This window comes from Panthera onca, chromosome B3 (assembly GCF_046562875.1).
Source record: "Panthera onca isolate mPanOnc1 chromosome B3, mPanOnc1 haplotype 2, whole genome shotgun sequence".
In the NCBI taxonomy this organism is placed as follows: domain Eukaryota; kingdom Metazoa; phylum Chordata; class Mammalia; order Carnivora; family Felidae; genus Panthera; species Panthera onca.
In genome coordinates, this window is record NC_138344.1 from 58,953,552 (window position 1) to 58,979,415 (window position 25,864).

Sequence of the window (25,864 nt, forward strand, 5' to 3'; positions counted from 1 at the left end):
GGCTCCGTACCATCAGTGCACAGCCCGATGTGGGGCTCAAACTCAAGAAACCGTGAGATCATAACCTGAGCTGAAACTGAGAGTTGGACACTTAACTGACTGAGCCACCCAGGCACCCAATCCTACCTAACTGTATAAACCTATCTGCTTTATAAAGTTGGGAGGGGGGTGCTCATCGGTGGCTCAGTCAGTTAAGCATTTGACTTCAGCTTAGGTCACGATCTCACGGTTCATGGGTTCGAGCCCCACATCGGGCTCTGTGCTGACGGCTCAGAACCTGGAGCCTGCTTTGGATTCTGTGTCTCCCTCTCTCTCTGCTCCTCCCTCACTCACGCTCTATCTCTCAAGAATAAATAAAAATGTTTATAAAGGTGGGGGGAAATCATGTTTTTTAGATATATTGGCTACGGATAAAGAATTCAAGGTTTCTTTTTCATTCTAAATCACATTGACTCCCAGTTTAAGGTGCCAATTACGTGAGATCTCATTTCTAGTTTTGCTACTAATGCTAGGTCCCCATATACCCCTATTGCATTCTCAAAGCTCATAATTCCTGGACAAGAGCTGAAAGTTTTAGTTGTAACGAATAACATGAAATTCTAAGCTGGACAGTAGATTAAAAGTGGGGCCAGATGCTCTTTTGTGAACATTTAATACATAACCACAGGCCCCACATTTTCTAGAGTTGGTCCCTCTTCATGTGACCCTACAAATAAAAGTAATTCAGCCAGAGAAGAGAAATATCAGTTTCTTAAATACATGATTTAAAAATTAGCTAATAGCCTTAGAAGTAAGCTAAAGTAGAAGGAAGTCTTAATTAAAAAAAAAAAAGTAACAGTAAAGTTTCCAGTTAAAAAAAAAAAAGAAGTCTTAATTTGTATAAATGGCAACAGAGGTCTTTCTGGTATAGGTAACATCTATTAAGACTAAAATGTATGTAACCATAATGTACAAATATTATAAAATCTACTTTTCATGGAAGACTTCTAAAATTAGTCTTATTACTTTAAAGGCACTCTAAAAATACTTGGGATTTAAGTTTTTAAAAAGCAAATGTAAACAAATATTTACAATGTAATTATATCCATGTAAAAAAACTAGATTAGAATAAAAATCCATCAAAGTACTACCAGTGATTATGTTTAGTGGTAGGATTCTGAGCGTATTTTTTTTTCTCTACTTTCTAAATTTTATTGTAGAATCATAACTGTGACAATGACAACAAATAAAAATTTTAAAGTTGGGTGAATATTTGTTGAGGCAGATAAATAGTTAAACAATATGCATAATAATAGTTTTTGTATAATAATCAAATGTGAAAGTTAATGATTCACATAAAATGCTTGTAGTTGATAATTATGTTTATACATTCAAGCCACTTATTTTATTTAAAAAAATGTTTTAGATATAACATTTTATAAGTGTAAGCTATACGACATGTTGATTTAATTCGCTTGTACACTGTGAAATTACTACTGAAGCAATAGCTAGCACCTCCATCATCTCATATAATCATCATTTAAGATATACTCTCTTAGCAATCTTCGGGTACATAATATAATGCTGTTAACCATAGTCACCACATTGTTTATTATATCCCCAAGACTTACTCATCTTACAACTGAGAGTTTGTATACTTCAACCAACATCTCACTTTCCCCACCCCTCGAACCCCTGGTAACCACCATTCCTTTCTCTAAGTTTAATCAAGCCACATTTTAAATTCCTTTTTACTCTATTAATTCTCCAATATGTAAACATGGCTGATCTCCATAGTTTTTCATCCACTAACTCCACCTCAGATAAAAGTAGCAAATATGATACCAGGTATCCCTGAATAAAACATTCTGTTTGTTACTTGGTCCCTGGCCCCATCTCCTAAGATTTAGACAACTAGAGGTAGCAGAAACTATGGCCTCAGCCATGGATATCAATTCTACAGAGACAATGAAATCTCGGCAGGAGGCAGTGACAAAAGGCCTTGTAGCTTACACATAGAGTTAGCCAGTTCAGTGAACCTGTGTTCAGGCAGGAAAGGTTCTGAAACTAAAGTTACTGCAATTAAAAAAAAAAAGAAAAAAGAAAAAAAGAAAAAGAGCACCACCTAACAGCTACTAGAGAATGGCTCTCAATTGGTGGGCTTTAGGACTCATGCAGGCTTTTTCCTACACAGTAAAATAAATGAAGTAGCTAAGTTTACCTTCAGAATGAACCTGAGGCTCACTATGATTTTAAGATTTGGGATGGTTCTCTTCTCCCCACAAAGCTTGTCACTGACAACATTTGTAATTCCTTTATCAAGAAGTAAAGTTTTATTTCTAAATTGAGATAAAAGGCTTAAAATACAATTGACAAAACAAAAACGTCAATATGAGTGAGTCCATGTAAAACATCGAAACCTTTCCTGTTTAAACAGAGAAAAGATTATATAAAGCAGGGAGCTAATTGGTCATTTGAGCCAGTCAATACAAAGACCTGAAAGGGGGAAACATAAACAGATCAGAGAGCAAAACTAAAGACAAAGTTTTCCTACATCACAATTTTACTTTCAACTGATTGCCTTGTGTTTTCTTTATTTTGGACCCAAATATACTCTTGTGTCTACTGGGGCTGCTCCAGGTCACCACACCAGGATTCTCAAAGTGACTTAACATACGATCAGGTCCACAGTTGATTGTGCAGGATGTTCTACTTCTGACAGTAACATCAGGGTATGTTACAGAAAGGCCTGGCCATACTCCTTCAATTTAACTTCAATAGATTAGGGATGTAGTTAAGAAAGGGGTTGCCTAGGACCAATTTTCAAAGCAAAAAAAAGAAAAAAAATTTACTTCTAGAAAATTTTGATTTCAAATTTTCTCAGCAATAGGCATAAAAATAAGGTGAGCCATTCAAGATAAATTGGTGTATACTAGAACGTTAATTTGTTAACTCAGGGATCAAAAACTAACTCTCATTCCTTTCATTTCCCAAAAAAATAGCTACCATAAGGTTTAGGTCTTAGTGTGTATTAATTCCATCATATCTAGTATTAATTTCAACGAGGGTGCCTAGGTGGCTCAGTCAGTTAAGCATCTGACTTTGGCTCAGGTCATGATCTCACTGCTCATGAGTTCAAGCTTCACATCGGGCTCTGTGCTGACAGCTCAGAGCCTGGAGCCTGCTTTAGTTTCTGTGTCTCCCTCTGTCTCTGCCCCTCCCCTGCTTATACTCTGTCTCTCTCTAAAAAATAAACAAACATTAAAAAAAATTTTTTTTTAATTTTTCAAAGAAAATAGTCCAATCTGGATTTTATAGTTGACTTGTCAAGAAGTTTGCTTCAGTCGAAAATAGTTCCTAAGGAGCAAAAGTCACATTAAAAGGAAATTCAATCTTAAGAGTGCAAGCTTGAGTAACTGCACTAAACCCAAAATTTGTAGAGGTATGAATTCAAATCAAAGCCTTTTATTCTGCTGAAGAGCATCATAAAAAAATTTTCAAAATATCTTAGGATCGACTTCAATGCACACTGTACAATAAAGACTTTTACTCAGTAACATGGGCTGTCATTTTTTATAAGGTAGACTAGGAGAAGGCACTGGATTTCTTATTCAACTGATCTATTATTATTTAATAGAAACATACTTTGATGACAAGCAGACTCATTTGTAAAAATAGCAAGCAGGAAACAGCACTGACAGAGTGGCATCTTCTGTGTCATCCTAATATATCCTGTGAGTCATAAAGAGTAGAACACGGACACAAATGCAGCAAAAACAAATGTGGCCACCCAGGAAGTGAATTTTTAAGAGAATGTCAAAGCTGTTCTACATCATAGTAAAAATAATCATAATTTCTATTTTCAGGTTATAACACATTCCTAATAATTTGCTAGGTGAGAAGCAAAAACTTCAATAAATTACAAAGCCAGCTCAGGTTGGCTTCTTCAAGAGGATCATAAAAATCTATTATCAAATTCCACCTAAAGAGGGTCAAAATTGTTATAGAATAAAGATATATTTATGAAATTACAGAGCATGTATTACCCACACACAAAAACTTAGAGTCACTGCCTGCCAAGTTTTAAAATATACAGTGTTGGGGCACCTGGATGGCTCAGTTGGTTAAGGATCTGACTCTTGATTTCAGCTCAGGTCATGATCTCACAGTGAGTGTCCACCGGGCTCTGCAATGACTGCATGGAGCCTGCTTGGGATTCTCTCTTTCCCTCTCCCTCTCTGCTCTACACGCCCTGGTTGTGTGTGTGTGTGTGTGTGTGTGTGTGTGTGTGTGTGTGTGTGTGATGTACCCATGTGCATGCATGCACTCTCTCTCTAAAAATAAAGAAAGAAACATGTAAAAACAACAAAATAAATATAGAGTTATATTTATCACAGGGGTGCCTGGGTGGCTCAGTAAGTTGAGCATCTGACAATCTTGATTTCAGCTCAGCTCATGATCTCACAGTTCACGAGTTCAAGTTCTGGCTCTGTGCTGACAGTGTGGAGTCCGCCAGAAATTCTTTCTTTCTGCCCTTTCCTCGCTCATGTGTGCACACATCTCTCATAAATAAATAAACACCATATATATACACACATACATACATACATACAGTGTTGTAACCAAAGGGTGTGAGGGAGAAGAGGGGTCCTCTTCAGGTCCCAAACTCCACAGGCAGGTGATGGTATGAAGTAATGTAAGCAAAGCATAGAGCTTGTTCACCGTACCTATTATTTTTTATAAAACCTTTAGTCATTTCCTATCACTTCATCTAAGTGAAAAAATACACACACACACACACACACAAATACACACACAGTATATCTATCTATCTATCTATCTATCTATCTATCTATCTATCTATCTATCTACAGGTTTCTTCCTGGTTTCTTTCCAGGTTTTCTTTCTGTTCTGAGTTTCTTTCTGTTCCCAGGGTAAACATGAAGCCTGGAGGACCCATCTAAAGCATCTCTAGACCTGAATGGATTATTTAGCAGTTGGACACAATACAGAGGGATTACCCCTTACCCTTTCCCTAGAAATTTGATAGCTTTTGAAGCTATACCTCAATTTTCTTTGAGGCTTCTTTCAGTAACATTTCATTGTATGAAATCTGTCTATATACAAGATTAAAATATAAATTTTAACTTTTAATGTGTATAAAGCAACATTAAAATTCTTTTATGATATCTTAAGAAAAAGTAAACATTTTGCCATCAAAGGAGCTTTGTTCAAAAATTTTTATTTCATTTAGCTGTCTAGCTATTTCTTAATTGTTGAGGATATTAGACATTTAGTGACCTTTGTTTATCTTTAATCTGTAATTAATTTTCTTACCCTTTAAATGATGTATATCTGCCATCTGATATGATATGTTGCTCTGTAGTTTAATCTGAAAAAAAAAATTTTCATTTTACTACAGAATATGGAGTTTTGCTCATATTTCCCCTTTTTTGCTGATATTCACTTTAAGTTTGATCATAAATACAAAAGAAAAATCCTTAAGTTATATATACCCACCTCTTTCCAAAAAGAATTAGAGAGAAATTTTGATTTTGTAGTACTTTAAATTCGCAAAAGAATATTCATTTTACTTAATATATAGTCTAATAACTTTCAAACATTTAAAAATTTGAGTTGAACATTGCTTAATGGTATCTTTTTTCAAAATCTTACCAGAAGAAACCTCTTACTAACTCTATGTTAAAATAAGAATTAATTGTTTGAATCAGTTAATGCAAAATCAAAAGTAACTGATGCTTATCAAGCTCTCATACGATAACAGATACTACATAGGACTTGTTGTTGTGGTCATTGTCCTTCAAGATCCAGTAGACAAGAACAATAGGAACTTAAAACTGTAACAAAATATGACTCAAACTAATTTAATTTAACTTAGCACTTAATTTAAAAATTAAGACAAGGTCTTTGAAAGCCAGGATGTCATCCACAAAGAACCACTGTCCCAGATCTTGCTTAAACAGGTATCAATTGTAAAATGTAACAACAATATCACTACAAACAGGTTCTCTTGTCAACCTCAAAAGTAAATTGACTTTGAAAGTATACACAGATTCATAGTGATCAGAAGCAGGACCATGAGTGCCAAAATGATTATGATAAATACCTTTTCAATCTCTAAAGAGAAAGTTTTAAGCTTCTTAGTTCAAAATAATTATAGATCTGTAAGAAATTGCAAAGATAGCACAGAGAAGTCCCATATACACTTCACCCAATTCCCCCAATACATACATCCTATCTAACTATAACACAACATCAAAACCAGGAATCTGACACTGGTACAATGTGTATGTATAATTCTATGTCATTTTTACACACACACACACAGTCACACACACACACACACACACACACACACACACACACACTCACGTAACCACCACCAAAACAAAGATTCAGAACTATTCTATCATTGCAAAGATATCCCTCATACTATCCTTTATATTCAAATCTATCCTCCTTCCTCACACTATTTCTAAACCCTGGTAAATACTAATTTGTTTCCCAACTCTGCAATTTTGTCATTTCAAGAATGTTATATAAATGGAATCATATAATATGTGGCCTTTTAAGATTTCTTTTTACTCAGTATAACATATAGTTGCTGCATATATCAATAGTTCATTCCTCTTTATTACTGAGTAGTATTCCATGATATGAATGTACTACAGTTTGCTTTAGTATTCAACTACTGTATAACATGTTGGTGGTTTCAACTTTTTGGCTATTACAAATACAGCTGCTATAAAAAACAGTATACTGATTTTTACATGAATATTAGTTTTCTAGGATATTTCTCTGGGATAAATGTGCAAGAGTGAGGTTCCTCCTTTTCCAAAGTGGTCATGCCATTTTCATTTACATTTTAAAAAATTACTGTACCAAGGTACTAGATGGGAGAGTATAAAAAAATTGGAAAACATGAGAGCAGTCTCAAGGAATCAGTAGGCAAGTTTAGCACCTAAAGCAGTATACTTACTGTAGGAATTCAGAGATGGTTCTTAGCTGATCTGATCAAGGAAAGCTTCAGGGAAGGAATTTTTACCTGAATTAGTCATTGAAGGCTAGGAAAAATTGTAAATAGGTAGAAAAGGGCATTCCAGATAGAGACGATGACATAAGAAAAGGTACAAAGGCAAGAAAACATGAGACATGTATGAAAATATGATCAAAATATTGTTTGGCTATAGCACATGATACAGGAGGAAAAGCAGTGTGAAAGACGGTTGGAGAAAAAAGACCATGGAGGGGCCCTTCAGCCTTAACTGGGTCTTCCCCTAGAGTCCTGGCAGCTTTGAAGAATGAAGCTTAAAATATAATGTTGATATTCAGTCATAAAAAGGAATGAAGTACTGTTACCTGCTACAATATGGATAAGCCTTGAAAACATATATGCTAAGTAAAAGAAGCTAGTCACAAAAGGACATGGGGTTTCTTTTTGTGGTGATGAGAATGTTCTGGGGGCACCTGGCTGGCTCAAATGGTAGAGCACGTGATTCCTGGTCTTGGTGTTGTGGGTTCTAGCCCCACGCTGGGTGTAGAGATCACTTAAAAAAAAATCTTTAAAAAAAATGTTCTTGAATTAGTGGTGATAGCTGCACAGTATTGTCAATATACTAAAAACTAAACTGAAGTGTATACTTTAAAAGGGTAAGTTTTATGATATATGAATATCTCTATTTTATTTTATTATTTTTTTAATTTAAATTTTTTAAAATTTACATCCAAATTAGTTAGCATATAGTACAACAATGATTTCAGGAGTAGATTCCTTAATGCCCCTTACCCATTTAGCCCATCCCCCCTCCCACAATCCCTCTAGTAACCCTCTGTTCTCCATATTTTAAGAGTCTCTTATGTTTTGTCCCCCTCCCTGTTTTTATATTATTTTTGTTTCCCTTCCCTTATGTTCATCTGTTTTGTATCTTAAAGTCCTCATGAGTGAAGTCATATGATATTTATCTTTCTCTGACTAATTCCACTTAGATAATACACTCCAGTTCCATCCACATAGTTGCAAATGGCAAGATTTCATTCTTTTTGATTGCTGAGTAATACTCCATTATATATATATATATATATATATATATATACACACACACACACACACACACACACACACACACACACACCACATCTTCTTTATCCGTTCATCCATCGATGGACATTTGAGCTCTGTCCATATTTTGGCTATTGTTGATAGTGCTGCTATAAACATTGAGGTGCATGTGCCTCTTCGAAACAGCACACCTGTATCCCTTAGATAGATAACTAGTAATGCAATTTCTGGGTGGTAGGGTAGTTCTATTTTTAATTCTTTGAGGAACCTCCATACTGTTTTCCAGAGTGGCTGCACCAGCTTGCATTCCCATATCTCAATTTTTTTAATGCAAAAAGATAGAAATGGAAGTGCCGAGGGTATTATAAGGCACCATACGTGAAACTGGGAATAAAATAATGGACAAATTCTAGGCACTCAAGGAGTTTATTATTTTGGGGAAGCAATCAAATAGTTAATTATAATATAGCAAAATAAATGCTATTATTAGGTTCTGCAGATATGACAAGAGAACTTAGTAGAAGCACTTAAATCCTTAGGGGATAAAACACCTTAGGGGAGTGAGGAAAGGCTTCTGGAGATGATAGCTAAAATGTGTCCAGTAGGAAGAGTAGTGTTTTTCCAGGTGAAGTAGTCAGAGGGTAAGGAGGAAAGATATTCAAGGGATGTGTCAAAACTTAGAAGTGAAAAATACTACACACTACAGAAACTGCAAGCAGTTCTAAGCAGCTGAAGCTGCTAGAAACATGTGGCAAGGAAACATGGCTAGAAAGGTAAGCAAGGTCCACATTATGAAGGGTCTTGCCAAAAAATGTGGGTACATTCCCATGGCTATGGTCAACCTTTAAAGGACTTCAAGCAAGGTAGAGCAATCCAATTTGCAATTTAGAAAAGTCAACCTGGGGGGCGCCTGGGTGGCGCAGTCGGTTAAGCGTCCGACTTCAGCCAGGTCACGATCTTGCGGTCCGTGAGTTCGAGCCCCGCGTCAGGCTCTGGGCTGATGGCTCGGAGCCTGGAGCCTGTTTCCGATTCTGTGTCTCCCTCTCTCTCTGCCCCTCCCCCGTTCATGCTCTGTCTCTCTCTGTCCCAAAAATAAATAAAAAACGTTGAAAAAAAAAAAAAAATTAGAAAAGTCAACCTGGCTTCAGTAAGAGAAGTGGACCAGAGGGACAAGACTAGAGGGAGACCAGGTAGGAGAGTAGAAGACTACTGTTGTATTTCAGGTGAGAAAATGGTGGTCTAAGACAGGGGTGGGCAAATTATGGCCTGTGAGCCATATCTGGCCTGCTTCTGTTTTCATAGGGATGACAAACTAAGGATGGTTTTTACATTTTAAAATGGTTGGGACAGGGGTGGGAGGAAAGCAAAAGAAGAAGAATATTTTGTGAATTATACACAATGTGAATTTCAGTGTCTATAAATAAAGTTTTATGGAAAACAGCTACACCCGTTCATTTACATATTGTGTCCGGCTGCTTCGGAGCTACAGTGATTGTGACAAAGACCATATGGCCTGCAAAGCCTAACGTATTTACCATTCGGTCCTTTATAGAAAAAGTTTGCCAACCTCTGGTCTAAACTAATAGAATGAGAACAGAGAGATAAATATACATGGGAACTATTAAAGGGAAAGAATGAATATCTTGCTGATTGATTAGATACAAGGGTAAAAGAAGAAACAGCAAGGATGATGTTTAGATTTCTAAAGTAGGAAACTAGATGAGTAAGGTGGCAGTACTCCACAAGAGGGAAACAGGAGAAATAGACTTGGGGTGGGAGGGAGAGTGGGGGGATGATTTTTACAGATTTGGACCTGTTGAATATGAGGCACTTGTGACACACCTGAGAAGAGATCTTGTAGTCAGCTGGATATATAGGTCTGGAGCTTGGGCACCAACGATTTGAGAGTCATTAGCATATGAATAGCAATTAAAGCCACAGGAATGAGATCACTGATGGAAAGCTGCAGAGGCAGCAGGAGAAACGGACACCAAATGCTATGTGATCAGATGATCACTAAAAACTGCTCTCCAATAATGTGCAATTAGCCTATGTTTACTTTTTTTTCCCACTTCCTTTATTTTCATGATCTAATTTTTTTTGCCCCTCCAAAGAACATAACCATCTTTTATTCTTGCTTTCAATAAGTTTGTATTACTCTGTTTTTTATCCATTTTTATGATGTTATCCCAACGTCTCTGCACTCTTTATTTTAAACTTGCTTTTGAAATTGCTACAGATATGCTATTCTTAAATGCTAGGCTATCCCAACGTCTCTGCACTCTTTATTTTAAACTTCCTTTTGAAATTGCTACAGATATGCTATTCTTAAATGCTAGGCTATGAGTGGCCTCAGCTTCCCTGCACTGTCTCCTTTGTATCCTTATATACTTTTAAAATTTTTTAATGAAGGAAGGGAAATTCAATCCACAGACCACAAAAATAGTATAGAATTATATGGGCAGTACTGCTTTATTTTTATCATTTTAATTTTCTCTTCAATCTTCCTTACTGAGAATGGAGACACTGATCCCAATGGCTCATACGTAAAGCCCTCACATTTCAAAAGCTGCTCTGGAACAATATATTTTACGTGGCACTCAAGAGAAAATCATAGCTTGTCTAAATAAAAGCCCTTTCTTAAGCCAAGCATAATGAATTTATTTTCCACCCCATTCCTTTGCCATGTAAGGATTTTTCAGTTAGCTTTTCGGACCCCCCTCATGGCATATTGTTCCCTTGGCATCTCATGTTCTCTATTATTCCTGTCAATCTTTCCAGCACAATTCTCACAATAATCTTATATTTAGTGTTTAGTATTACCAGCAAGTACCAGTTCCCAATTTCTCTCACGTCCTATTAACACTAGTGCAAGTTATTATTATTACTTGTACCTATTAACATTGTGCAAGTTATCTCACCTTCCATATGCCTTTGAACAGAAGTGCCAAGGATTTGCTCAAAGACCTCACAGAGCCCAGGTGGGAGATCATTAAACCTAGAAGTTCTCTTTCCTCTACAGCAATTTTACTATGCTCCTCACTTTTAGAATCTAGATGTCTGCTACTAAACTGTTTATCTTTTTCACAGTGCAATATTATAGGCATCTGACCCCTCTTCTCCCCATATGTATACCTCATCCCCCAAATTCTCATCTACCTCCTGAAACAGTTTCATAAGGAATTCTTCTTACATTCAATGTTATCCTTTTAAGGAAATCTGAATGTGTTTTTAGCTACCGTGACACTCCTTTGTACTGTTGCAAAATGTAAGAATATAAAGCAATGACTTAATTTTGGCTTTAATCTTATGTTTTCTACCATCTTGAGTCTGTTTATGAAGACTTTTTCATTTTGTTTCTGATTTTTTTTATTTGCTCTAATTTCTTCAACTTTGTTTTCCTTTCCTTTCATGCTTTTCATTAATCCTTTCTTCATACAGACAGGTCTCTTTAGTTCTTTAACTCCTTTGGTTTTAACCCTTCCTCTGAGAGCCTTCACTTGTTTTAATACTTCCAGCATCTCAACACCTTCAAAAGGAAGCTTGGCTTCCCTTTTGATCATTCTTCCTCATAGTTTTAATTTCCTTGTGCTCTAACATGAATTTGCTTATCTTCTAAATGACTCTGCCAAAACTTCCCAGTTGTTGAGAAACTAATTTGATTCTCACTATTGCATGATTGGAAAAAAAATATTTCACTCTGCCACAAAAACTCGGTTGAACTGGCAATGTAATAGGGAATACTTTCTTTTTTTTTTGTATATTCCAGACAGCTAACAGTACATAAACTCTAAGAAGTATTATTTAATCCTTATTTTATGAAATGATTCTCGTCCGGCTTCACAGGTCCCTTTTGGTCACTTTCAGACTTTTGCCAAAATATCCTTATTTACAATATATTATAACATATGAAATGATTTCTCTTTCAAATTTCTTTGGGGATGAGAGATCAGTGTGTGTAGATAGAGAGACAGACACACATTCCCTTGCCTAATTTACATCTATGGTCAGACAGATTCCAATCCAGATTCCAATGTATCCTTCAAAAACCCAAAATGCTCAAAATGCCTTGCCCGACTCAACTCTACTGGGAAGAGCCTCATATTCAGTCCGGTCAAAAACAAAACATTCTTTTATCACGTGCAGTTCTATTTCTAGTAAGAATGTCACCCTGTTTCTCTTCTACCCCCAAGGTTTATCAGAAATGAGAATTCCAGGGTGCCTGAGCGGCTCAGTCAATTAAGTGTCCAACTCTTGATTTTGGCTCAGGTTATGATCTCATGGAGCTCATGGAGCCTGCTTGGGGTTCTCTCTCTCTCTCTCTCTCTCTCTCTCTCTCTCTCTGTCCCTCCCCCACTTGTGTGTGCATGCTCTCTCTCTCTCAAAATAAATAAGTAAACATTAAAAAAATGAGAATTCCATGACAACAGGCACTGACTGCATTTCTCATTCATCCCTGTGTGTCCATCTCAATAAATGTTTGCTGAATCATTCCTTAGATTTTCAAGTTTTATACTGTGTACTACATATTCTTCTACCTTAAATGGTACTTTATTCATATTTATGTAATTCTTTTTCTTTTTTTTAAGAGAGAGAGAGTGTGCGAGCAGGAAAGAGGGGCAGAGGGAGAATCTCAAGCAGGCTCGACACTCAGCATGGAGCCCAACACAGGGCTCAATCCCACAACCCTGGGATCATGACCTGAGCTGAAATAGAGAGCCGGATGCCCAACTAACTGAGCCACCCAGGTGCCCCTCATATTTGTATAATTCTAATTATCCTTCAAGACTTCTTCTAAACTCCCTCATTTATTTCCCTTTGTTATCAACTTCATTGCCTTAGCTTTACTTCACCTTTCCCCTTCTGTAATACTGGTCTCTCTAGGATTTGCAGTCCATCTATAATTGGCTGATTATGTATGCTGTCTTTGGCCTTTTCCATGTTAATCTCTTAAAATGTTTTTACTGTCATTCCTGAGACCTTTCTTTTTCTCTCTTCCAAGACATATGTTCTTTACCTCTTTTTTTTAGTAAGAATCATCTTCTCTTGATATTTTCCTACAGCACTTCTCACTCGTCCTCAGCTATTTCATCTATTTTCCTCTAATCTTTCTTCCTCCAATACCTAAAACATAATCTTTATATTTTTACCACCTCTTTCTGAAGTTCATTTAGTGCTTTCCCATCCCACATGGCTACTCTGAATTAATTTTGGCAGCTGTTACCAGCTCAGTGGCTCTGCTTTTCTTTTCATTCTGGGACCTTGAAAATGGCTCAGCTGTGTATGCTTCACTTTCATTATGACCTGTTCTTGGACAATCAGCACAACTTTGACCATTGATCCCAAAGGTTATATATAATTAGCTTTTTACAGATTTCTGGCTCCTTTTTTCTCCATACCAGAAACATTTTTCCCATTTATATCTCATACTCAGATGATTTCTAGAGACAATTCTATCTTCTGTAACATAACTACCAAACCTGGATGATCCTCAGAATCACCTAGGGAGCTGTAAGAAATACATATTCTTACCTCCTCCACCCCACTCCAGTGTGATTTATAATAGTCTGGGGATCAGCCCAGAAATCTTTTTTTCTTTTTTTAATATTTATTTATGTAAGTAATCTCTACACCCAACATGGGGCTCGAACTCACAACCTGGAGATCAAGAGATACATGTACCTCCAACTGAGCCAGCCAGGCACCACGTCCCCCTGTCCCCATTTAAATCTTTTTTTAAATGTTTATTTTTTTTAACTTTATTTATTTTTGAGAGAAAGAGGGACAGAGTGTAAGCAGGGGAGAGGCAGAGAGAGAGAGGGAGACACAGAATCTGAAACAGGCTCCAGGCTCTGAGATGTCAGCACAGAACTTGATGTGGGGCTCGAACTCACGAACCGTGAGAGCATGACCTGAGCTGAAGTCAGACACTTAACCGATTAAGCCACTCTGGCATCCCGTGAAATCTTTTTTTTTTTTTTTTTTTTAAAGCTCAAGTGATTCTGATAAGCAGCCAGGTTTAGCAGTTACTCATCTATACTATGTCTTTGGCTGGGACCTATAGCAGCTGGATCAAAATGATATATTAATAATAACTGATGGGTATTAAATGTTTAAATTTTTTAATTTTTATTTTGTGCCAGATCTCTGCTAAGTGTTTTATAAGTATCACTGCATTAAATCCTCATAACCATCCTATGAGGTGGGCTTTACATTTTACAGACAAGGAAACTGTACTCTATTTCATATGCCTACAGTAGATACCAGATATTCTCCCAAGCAGTCCCACATAAGAGTCTGTGTTCATGACCATTGTGCATATACTAGATCAGCTAAGTGATTAAACTTCTTTTCTTACTAATATTATATTGCACACATGTTATTCAGTCAACATTTCAAACACACTTGCAACTTTTACTTGATCTGTTAAAGAATTAGTCTCTCTTGAAGCAAGTATTAGTTTAAGCTATACCCAGTTACATTTTTAAAAAGAATAATCAAGGTGTTTGGTGTTGGATGGCTATAATGAATCATCACAAAGTTCTTTTATTCACCCATTCATTTTTATTCAGTCATTTATAAAGCATTTACTAAGTATCCACTATGTGCTAGGCCTAGGGATATAAAGTATTTGGTCCTGGTCTATTAAGAAGAATTACAAAGAATCACCACCATGAAACAAACTATGTTTGTTTATTCATTCATTTGTCAGCCAGTCACAAGAGAAACATTTATGAAACACCTAGTAAGTGGAAGATACTGTTGAAGGCCTAGAAATATAGCAATACACAAGAAACAAGAGAGAGATCTGGGTAAAGAATACACATTTGGAGTCATCAGCATAATTGAAGTTTTCTGAATGAGTATGAGCACTTATGAAGAGAGCAGAATAAGTAGAGAAGAGGATCTTAGACAGGAAACTATGAACTAGTGGTGCCTGACTGGCTCAGTCGGTGGAGTCTTGATCTTGGGGTTGTGAGTTTGAGCCCCATGTTGGGTACAGAGATTACTTAAAAAAATAAAATCTGAAGACAAAAAAGAAAACTATGAACTATAATACTTAATGATAAATAGAGGTGCATCAAAGAAGAAGCAAAGAAGACTAAGACTAAGCAAAGAAGACTAAGAAGAACTGAGAAAAGGAAAACAGGAGAGTCTGGCATCATGGAAGCCAAGAGCACAGTGCACTGGGTAAAAGATGTTGAAATATTAGTAACAGGAAGAGAAAATCCAGATATGAACAAAGACAATTCTGTTTTCAAGAAATCTGACTGGGAGTGGCACTTAAGTGGCTCAGTTGGTTGAGCATCTGACTCTTAATTTTGGCTTAGTCATGATCCCAGGGTCGTGGGATCGAGCCGTGTGTCAGGTTCTGCACTGAGTGCGGAGCCTGCTTGAGATTCTCTCTCTTCTTCTCTCTCTGCCCCTCCCCTGCTCATATATACTCTCTTACACGTGAACACTAAGTGCTGAAGAGTAAATAGAGACAGAGATTGAATATAAGGAGACTGGATTAATAATAGTACAAGATCTTTGAAAAGATGGAGGAAATTAGATTCAGAAAACAGGTACCGAGGCTGGTCCTGGAGAAAGTAGGAACCTTTTTTTATTTTTTATTATTTTTTTTTAATTTTTTTTTTAACGTTTATTTATTTTTGAGACAGAGAGAGACAGAGCATGAATGGGGGAGGGGCAGAGAGAGAGGGAGACACAGAATCAGAAGCAGGCTCCAGGCTCTGAGCCATCAGCCCAGAGCCCGACGCGGGGCTCAAACTCACGGACGGTGAGATCGTGACCTGAGCTGAAGTCAGACGCTTAACCGACTGAGCCACCCAGGCGCCCCAGGAAACTTTTTTTAATCCAACAAGGAAGGAAGACATATTGGTAGAAACGTAGGTATGCCTGCAGATTTGGTAATAAAAGTTTTATCAGTTCCTGTCCAATTCTGTCAAAAAGGATACAAGATCACATGTTGGGCTGGAGTTAGGGGAAGAGGAATTTAAATGGGGGATAGGAAGTGGGGGAGGCTTGAGGAGAGGAGAAGTTTGAAAGATGCTGGAATCGATAGGTGTCTAGACTACTGTAATTTGTAAGGTGCTATTGAAAGCCCAGTTGGGGCAGCTGATCATAAATTTCTACAAATACCAGTCTGGCTATATGATTTTCTCCAGCTAGGTTTAAAATAGATACGTAAAAGAGAGAATAATAGCAAGAAACTAAGCTGAAACAACAGACCATCAAATCTCAGCTGGATAGGGAGGAAAGTAAAGAGTGAACAAGGCTTCTGGAATGGAAGAAGGAAAGGATAAGTGGTCCAGGTGTACTTGTGAAAAACAAGTACAGCTCATTCAGCAGTTCTAATCTCTTTTTTGATACATTCTCCTAAGAATATGCAAGTTTGAAGTTCACAAACTTTAAAAAAAATGTTTTTTATTATGCAACCTATACACACAATGTGGAGCTTGAACTCACAACCCCGAGATCAAGAGTCACAAACTCTATCAACTGAGCCAGCCAGGTGCCCCTGTAGTTCACAAACTTTGAATCTCAAGGATATGAATCCTATGTCAAATTTATGTCAGAATGAATTAAAAATCAAGGTCTTTAATTATCATTAGTGTTGGCAAATATTTCTAATTCTCATCCTAGGCACTCTGTAGGACTGTCCCTCCTGATTTCTTTGAAGTTGGGATGAGGGAAAGGCAATGAATATGAGCAAAATGACACGAATCACTTCCAGACATAAGTAATGATAAGGAGCACAATTTGCCGCTCTGTCATTCTACCATAGCAACCAATGTTTTGGATGGGGGCTGCTTAGTCTGCCTAGACCCTAGAATGAGGAAGATACAGAGCAGTGCCTTCAGTCAACCCACAAAGGACAAGTTGAGTGATAAATTTTAAGCCACAGAAGAGGGTGCAGGTGGAGGACTATGAAAGGGAAGGAGAGAATGAGAGGTGAGTAGGGAAAGCAAGGCAGACTTGGAAGGGAAAGCAAGGCAGACTTAGAAAGTATGAGAGTCTGGGTGGCTCAGTTGGTTAAGCATCACACTCGATCTCAGCTGGGGTTTGATCTCATGGTCGTACGCTCAAGACCTGTGTTGGGCTGTGCACAGGTGTGAAGTCTACTTAAAAAAAAAAGTATGATAGCAAGAGTCTCCCCCCATCTGCCATACCCAGTTCATAAAGCATTTCCACTTATACATCTCACTAATCCTTAAAACTTGAAGTGTAAAAAATCAAAATAGTTTCTCCACAAATTAGAAGCCCTTCTCAGCTTCCACTACCTTCAGTGACATCATCATCCTTCTGGTTCTCCTGCCTCTTCTTTCTCATCTTATTAACTATCCCACTAGTGCCTAGAACTGCATGCATTCACACTCCACACAAACTATCACCAAGTCCAGCCAATTCTTTTTTTGCAACTTCTTTCATATCTGACCCTTAACTCTTTCTCTATGTTCATGGCAACTGCCTTGATCTACAAACAAGAGCAGAGATCTTACTTGTTTGGTCACCCCTTTATTTCCTGGCACACTTTAGGCACTCAACATTACTGAACAAATAAATGAAGAAATTTAATTTACCATTAGTCTTTTCCCACTTTTATCAATTTCCAAATGGTAGTGAGAAACAGCTTTGCAAAAACTTGTTTTCTATCAAATCTTTCTTTTAGTCAAAATCCACTAATAGAATACTATTACCCATAGTGTGGAATCCAAAACTCTTCTACCAAGCATTTAATGTCTTTCAGAAGGTGGGTACCATTTTAACCAATTACCAGAAATGGTCTCCTGGACAGAGTGAAGCTAGTTTTAACCATATATAATTTAAACTACTCCTCCCTATATCCAAGCATCATCAGCAAACAGAATGTCCTTTCCTTTCCTTTTTACTACAACAAATTTCATTCCCTCCTTTAAAATAAAAACCAAAACTTAAATTGACTCTACGAGAGCATGATGTTAATTTCTACAGATAAAAATTTCATTATATTCACTATCTCTCATCCCTCCAAATTTTCCCAATTTTTTATGCTATTAGGTCCTCATCACATCTTCCACTGCCAGGTCCCCTCTAATTTAGCATGTCCCAGCCACCTCCTGCCAAGACAACCCACCACTGCTGCCAAATCCCATTTTAGGTCTTGAGTATGCATTTAATTCCTTCCTATATTAATTTATTCAACATATATTTATTGAGTACCTATTTCATGCATATCATTGATCTAAGCATTGGGGAGACAGCAAATCACAAAAATAAACAAAAATCCCTTCTGTTGTTGGGGGATTACAATACTTAATATACAATATTTACTTATTATGATAAAAGAAGTCATACAATAGAATAGGAAGTGCTAAGTGCTGTGGAAAAAATACATTAGAGATGGAGAAGAGGGGAAGGCTTTAACAAAGAGGCGTAAATTTGAACGAAGACTTTCAAGAGTGAGAATTACCATGCAGCTATCTGGGAAAAGAATGTCCTAGGCAGAGGGTACAGCCAGTGTAAAAGCCCTATTGCAGGAGAATGACTGATACTTCAAGAACTGATCAAAATGGCTAGTTTGGTGTGAATGAAGTGAGCAACAAGAAGGGTAGTAGGAGATGACAGAGAACTGTGAGGGAAGCAGATGGTCTAGAGCCCAGGGACCACTGGAAAGACTTGGGACTTTTTCTGCAATTGAGATGGAAGCCAGCAGGGCATTTTGGGCAAACAAAGAACATAACCTAATTGACATTTTAATATAATGCTGTGTTGAAAACAGATTGAAGTAGGAGCAAGGACAGAAGAAAGGAGGCTAGTTAAGCTATAACCAATAATTTAGGCAAGAAATGATGATAATTTAGACCAGAACGGTAAAGGTGGTAGAGAGACAAGTGTCTGGATTCTGGATATATTTTGAAGCTACGCCAACAAGAATTGCTGGTAAATTGGACACGGGGGTGAGAAAAAGTCAAGAATGACTCCAAAGTTTCTGGCTTGAGAAGCTGACAGGAAGGAGTTGCCATTCACTGGGCTGAGAAAGACTGTGAATAGAAGTTTTGGGGTAGCAGAAAGATCAGGGAGTTGGCTCTGGACTGGTTAAGTCCAAAACCGTATTTGCCATCCATGAGGAGATGATGAGTAGAGAGTTGTCTATCAAGACTGGAATTTAAGAGAACAGTCTTGGTAAAAGATATAAATTTGGAAATCATCAGTGTATAGATGATTTTTAAAGAAGTGGCAGGATGAGCTCTCTATGGAACTGAGTTTGATAAAGAAAAGGTTCAAGGACTAAGCCTTGGAGCATTCTATCTGAGGAGGAACCAGAAAAGAGAATGAGAAGGAATGGCTAGTGAGGTGGAAAGAAAGCAATATTCCCTGAAAGCCAAAATGAAGAACATGTTTCAAGGAAGAGGACGTAGTAATCAACTGTATCAAATGTTGCTCATAGGTGAAGCAAAATGATAACTAAGAATTGACTACTGGATTTTAGCCAAGTCTCAAATACTGAACCACACTTGGTCTGGTGAGGGCAAAAGCCTGATTAGAGTGGATTTAAGGGAATGTGTTTAAGCTGTCCAGAATAAGCTACAAGACTTAGACTTCCAACAATAATCTTTCTACCTAGCAGGAGGCCAAAACTGGGTTTCAGCACAAGTTCTGTGAAAGTTACCTCGGCTGATCACACTCATTACTTTCAAATAAAAAAGTGATGGCAGAGTCAGCCCTTAGTTCTCTGATGCTAGTTCCCCAGAAGTAATTGTACTAGAAAGCTCACTTTAGTTCTCAGGGCCTTGAGTGAGTATGTGTCCTAGATTTTCTAAAGGTTCCAATTTAATATAATTTTCTTCTGTTAATGAAGGGGATTCCTTATCTGTGCAATTAAACATTTAATTTTATGCCACTGTAATAGTTTTTATATTAAAATTTTTTCTCAAATCAAGAAAATTCTTTTTCAGCCAGGGGCTAAGGAGAAGGGAAAAGGAGAGCTTTGTTCAATAGGTATAGAGCTTCCGTTTTGCAAGATGAAAAGGTTCTAGAGATCTGTTGCACAACATTATGCACAACATAGCTAACATTACAGCACACTTAAAAATGATTAAGATAGTCAATTTTCTGTTACATGGTTTTTCACCACAGTTTTTTTTTTTTTTTTTAATTCTTTTTCAGACATAGTGTCCTGAATTTGGGAAATATGGACACTATGCTGTTAACTCAAACAAATCTCCAATTGAAGGCATTCCAGGCACCATAACAATATTTGAGGAGTAAATGTCTTTTGTTTTGGGGGGAAGCACCATTTAAAGAAGTAAAACTTGTTAAGAAATTTTCCCCACTAACCTGTAAAACAGTTTCTTCCTTTCTTTTAGTTAAGGTAAAAGATATCATATGGCATTAAGACACCAGCATAAGCTCTCAGAATGGGTCTTAATAAGTAGGATGTGTATAAACATAAAACCACCTTGCTGAATTTGGTATGGAAAGTATACATCCATATTTTTAGTTATATGCTTTTTCACGTCTTTTTAGATGGTTCTCTAGTAACCGTCCTTTCATTCCTTGATGTCAGTTGTTCTTTGTATCTTTATTAAGCCTCTATCATGTAATTAATACTGAACAAAGGGTTGCACATAAGGAAAGACTGTGATTATGCAGAACCCAGTAATGTAGTGCTTGAAAGAACAGGCTCTAAGGTTAAACTGCCTGGGTCTGAATTCTGAATCCATAACTTATTATTATCTTGGACATACTGCTTATTAAACTTCTCTGTGCTTTGGTTTCCTCATCTGTAAAATGAGAATATTATCTGCTTCACAGGCCTGAGATAAAGTGATTGCAACAGTGCCTGGCACATAGTAAGTGCTTAACAAATGTTAGCTGGTAGAAGATCTTTACTGTTCCCAGTACCTAGCATGGTGGTACCTCAAATTTAGCCTTTTTGGCTAAAATAATACACTGGGAATTTCACAGAATTTCCTAGCATATTATTTTATTCCTGATTCCTTTTTTTTTTTTAAGTTTATTTATTTATTTTGAGAACAAGAGAGAGACAGAGAGAGGGAAGGGAAAAGAGAGGGAGAGAGAGAGAATCCCAAGCAGGCTCTGTGCTGTCAGCACAAAGCCTGATGAAGGGCTCGATCCCAGGAACTGTGAGTGAAATCATGACCTGAGCTAAAATCAAGAGTCAAGACACTTACCGACTGAGCCACGGAGGTGTCCTGCCAATTTCTTTTTTTGATAGCTCAGAGCTACTTACCCTATAAGTAAGTACATTTTGGATTATTTTCTCCTAAATGCCTCCACTAAAGCTTCAATGTTTTTCCCAATGCACAGTTGATGATTTTTCTGTTCATGACCCTTCCCCTTTAAGAATGCCATCTGTACACTGTGAACTTTTTCTAAGTCATTCATTAAAGATGTTAAATATGACCAGTCCCAAAACTAACTTCTTGTTCCCCACCATTTATTATAATTCTCCATCTGAGAAAGTAACCATGGTATGGTAAGAAAACCACTGAACTATGAACCACTGAATTATAAAACCAGAATTATGAACCAGAATTATAAAACCAGGTTTTAGCTCCAACTTCAGGTACTAGAGACCAGAGGTAAATAACTTTTAAAAATTTTAATTTTCTCATCTATAAAATGGAATTGCAAGTCCTATCTACCTTGGAGTTTAGCTATAAATATCAAACTTACCAGTCTTTCGACTCTATTATTCTCTATTCTTGCTGCCATTGTAAATACAGACCCACAGTTCTTGCCTAAATGTCTGTGTAATGTATTTCCTAACTGATCTTGGTTTCATTTTCTTTTTTCTACAATCATCCTTTACTACACTCATGACTATCTTTTCAAAAAACAAATTGAATTATATTGTTCCCTATGACCTGCAAGGTGAAATCAAAACTCCTTAGTATGGCATTTTAGACTTAAGAGTCTGGCCCTAGAGAGCCCAGAAATAACCCCCCATATATGTTCAACAGGCTTTTCAATAAGAATGCTAAGACCATTCAATGGGGAGAATAATAATTTCTTCAACAAATGGTGTCAGGACAACTATATAACCACATGCAAAAGAATGAAGTTAAAAAAATAAATAAAAAGAATGAAGTTAGATGCTTACCTTCTAAGGTAAGAAGAAAATTAACCACAAAAGAAAATTAACTCAAATGGATCAAAAACCTAAATTTAAGAGCTAAAACTATAAAATTCTTAAGACAAAAACATAGGGATAGATCTTCATGATTTCTGATTTGGGAGTGGTTTTTTTTTTTTTAAAGTGTTTTTCATTTATTTTTGAGAGAGAGAGAGAGAGAGAGAGAGAGAACATCAATGGGGATGCGAAGACAGAGAGGGGGACATAAGATCCAAAGCGGGTTCCATGCTGACAGCAGCAAGCCCGATGTGGCACTCAAACTCACAAACCGTGATATCGTGATTGGAGCTGAAGTCAGACACTCAAACAACTGAGCCACCCAGGTACCCCTGGGAGTGGTTTCTTAAATATGACAACAAAAGCATAGGCAACAAAAGAAAAAATAGATACAATTGAATTGCATCAAAATTAAAAACTTTGGTGGGGTGCCTGGGTGTCTCAGTTGGTTCAGTGTCAGACTCTTGATTTCAGCTCAGGTCATGATCTCATGGTTTGTGAGTTCAAGCCCTGTGTCAGGTTCTATGTGGACAATGAGGAGCCTGCATGGGATCCTCTCTCTCCCTCTCTCTCTCTGCCCCTCCTCCGCTCAGGTGCACACAAGGGTGCACATGCACTTGTACTTTCTTTCTCTCTTAAAATAAATAAGTGAACTTAAAAAAAATTTAAACTGGGGTACCTGGGTGGATCAGTCAGTTGAGCATCCAACTCTTGACTTCGGCTCAGGTCATGATCTCACAGTTAATGAGATCAAGCTCCACATCAGGCTCTGTGCTGACAGCACAGGGCATGCTTGGGATTCTCTCTTCCTCTCTCTCTGCCCCTCTCCCACTCATGCTTTTTTTTTTCTCTCTCTCTCAAAATAAATAAACTTAAAATAAATTTTAAAACTGTTGTGCATCAAAGGATGGTATCAACAGAATGAAAAGATAATGCACAGAAGGGAGAAAATATCTGCAAATATATATCTGATAAGGGTTTAATATCTAGAACATATAAAGAACTCCTACAACTCAGCAAAAACAAATAATCTAATTAAAAATGGGCAAAGGACTTGAACAAATCCTTCTCCAAAGATAAAAATGGCCAAGAAGCACATGAAAAAATATTCAACATTGTTAGACATTAGAGAAATGCAAATCAAAAGCACAATGGGTACCACTTCATATCCAGTACGATGGCTATTATCAAAAACAAAACAAACAAACAAACAAACAAAACATGTGTCAATGAGGATAAATAAACTGGAACCTTTGTGCATTGCTAGTGACCATGTACACTGGTTGCAGCTACTGGGAAAAACAGTTTGGTGGTTTCTCAAAAAGTTAAACATAGAATTACCATATGACCCACCAATTCCACTCCTAGGTAAATACCCAGAAGAACTGAAAACAGAGGTTCAAACAGATACTTCTACACCAATGTTCAAAGTAGTATTATTATTCACAACAGCCAAAAGGTAGAAACAACTTAAGTGTCCATCAACAGATAATGTATAAACAGAATTATATATGGTAACATTACTCCGCCATAAAGAGGAATGAAGTTCTGATACATGCTACAACATGGATAAACCTTGAAAACATTATGCTAAGTGAAATAAACCAGACAGAAAAGGACAAATACGGTATAATTCCAGTTACATGAAGTATCTGGAATACTCAAATTTAGAGAGACAAAAAGTAGAATAGAGATTACCAGTGGCTGGTATATGGGAACAGTTATTGCTCTGATGGGTGCAGAGTTTTGGTTTGGGATGGTTTAAAAGATCTAGAAATAGGGGCGCATGAGTGGCTCAGTTGGTTAAGTGTCGGACTTTGGCTCAGGTCATGATCACGCTCTCAGTTTGTGGGTTTGAGCCCTGCGTCAGGCTCTCTGCTGTCACTACAGAGCCTGCTTCGGATTGTCTCTCTCTCTTTCAAATAAAACATTAAAATAAAAGTTCTAGAAATAAATAGTGGTAATGGTTACACATCATTGTGAAAGTACTTAATGCCATTAAATTGTAAACTTAAAAATGGTTAAAATAGTAAATTTTGTTATATATATTTTACCACAATAAAAAAAAATGTTAATAAAGGGTCTGGCCCTAAACACCTTCATCTCCAGCCACAAATTTCCTTCCTTCTCACCACCATGTACCTCACATGCCATTCTCCTATTGAACTGCCTGACCTGTGAAGGTACAATAGACTTTCAATCTTTCCTGCCTTCATTTATGTTCCTTTTGTCTTTCCCCCTTTCTAAGTTTAGTGAACTACTCTTCATCCATTAGGATTTATCTTCAGTGAATCCTTTCTTTCTTCACTTCCTGAGCAGTTAATCAATTATTCTTTTGTACTTTCAAACCCCTTTGTAAATAGTTCGATCATAGCATTAATCATGCATTATGGATTATTTCTCTCTGTGCATCTCCCCCATTAGATTGAGTTCCTTAAGGACAAGTATTGAATTTTATCATCTTTCTATGCCTAGAACCTAGCACATAGAAGATACTTTCCCAAATAAATGGCTTCTGCATGTAACATAATTTTGAAAAATCAGAAAGCACTATGTCAGTAAAATGACTTATTTCATTTTACCCTGTGTGAATTTATTTCAAGTTAGCTTCCAGTTTATGAAACAAGTCCCTGAAGATATGCAATATATAATAATTTTTTTCACTATACTCCCACTAAATTAATCCCAAGGTTTTCTTCTATTCGTTTGAATATTAAATTGAACCAGAAAAATATTTTTGGGTTTCTACATGAACAAAATATTAATCTAAAGTACTAGCATACATTACAAAGATACATTCCATGGATGTTAGAAAGATAGGGTTCATAATGAGTAGTTTTACATCAGAATATTTTGATCATGCCTTCCAGAAAGTAGTGTAATCAGATATGTGGATAACATCTATGGTAGCCCCAGCACATATTTATGCACACTTTAGCTAAGAGGCAGTACAAACTGCTGAATCAATCATCAAATATTTACTTATTTAAATATTGCACACATAGGGCAAGTACCAAATATATACATGTTTACATGCTTTACAGATTTTTATAGTGAAGAAATTCACAATATACAGTTGGAAAACACACACACACAAAAAGAGGTGCAAAATAAAAGATGCAGTATAAATGTGCAGATATGGTCATCCATTCAGTAATTATTTATTAACTGGGTGTAAACCAGGTACTCTAAACATAGCAGATAAAGAGAGATGGACCCTGCCCTCAAGAATCTTAAACATGTATAGGGGTACCCAGGTGGCTCAGTTAGTTAAGTGTCTGACTTCAGCTCAGGTCATGATCTCACCATTGGTGGTTTCAAGCCCCGCACCAGGCTCTGTGCTGACAGTTCAGCTCCCTGTCTCTCTGCCCCTCCCCTGCTCACACTCTGTCTCTCTTTTCTAAAAAAAAAAAAAAAGAATCTTGAACATTTATTAAGTAATGTTATGCCAAGAACCGTGTGAATACAAAGATGAATAAAACATATAGCCATGCCTGGCTCACAACCTAGATATGGAGAGACAATTATAAATAAATAATTATGGCAATTAATACTGACAACTTTCTCTCAAAACTCTTTCCCTTGGCCTACATATGACACCACATTATCTGGGGCTTTTTCTTCCTTTCTGTCTGGCTACTCTTTCTCAATCATTCAAACCT

At 37.0% G+C, this 25,864-nt stretch overlaps 1 protein-coding gene across 3 annotated transcripts in view; it reads right to left on the bottom strand.

The window, feature by feature from the left end:
• GOLM2 (golgi membrane protein 2) overlaps positions 1–25,864 on the bottom strand; it is a 104,800-nt gene that overhangs the window by 62,001 nt on the left and 16,935 nt on the right. For all 3 annotated transcript variants that reach the window (XM_060618702.3, XM_060618703.3, XM_060618701.3), the window contains exon 2: positions 5,317–5,371. In XM_060618702.3, the coding sequence (XP_060474685.1) occupies positions 5,317–5,371 (55 nt within the window). The remainder of the gene's footprint in view (positions 1–5,316; positions 5,372–25,864) is intronic.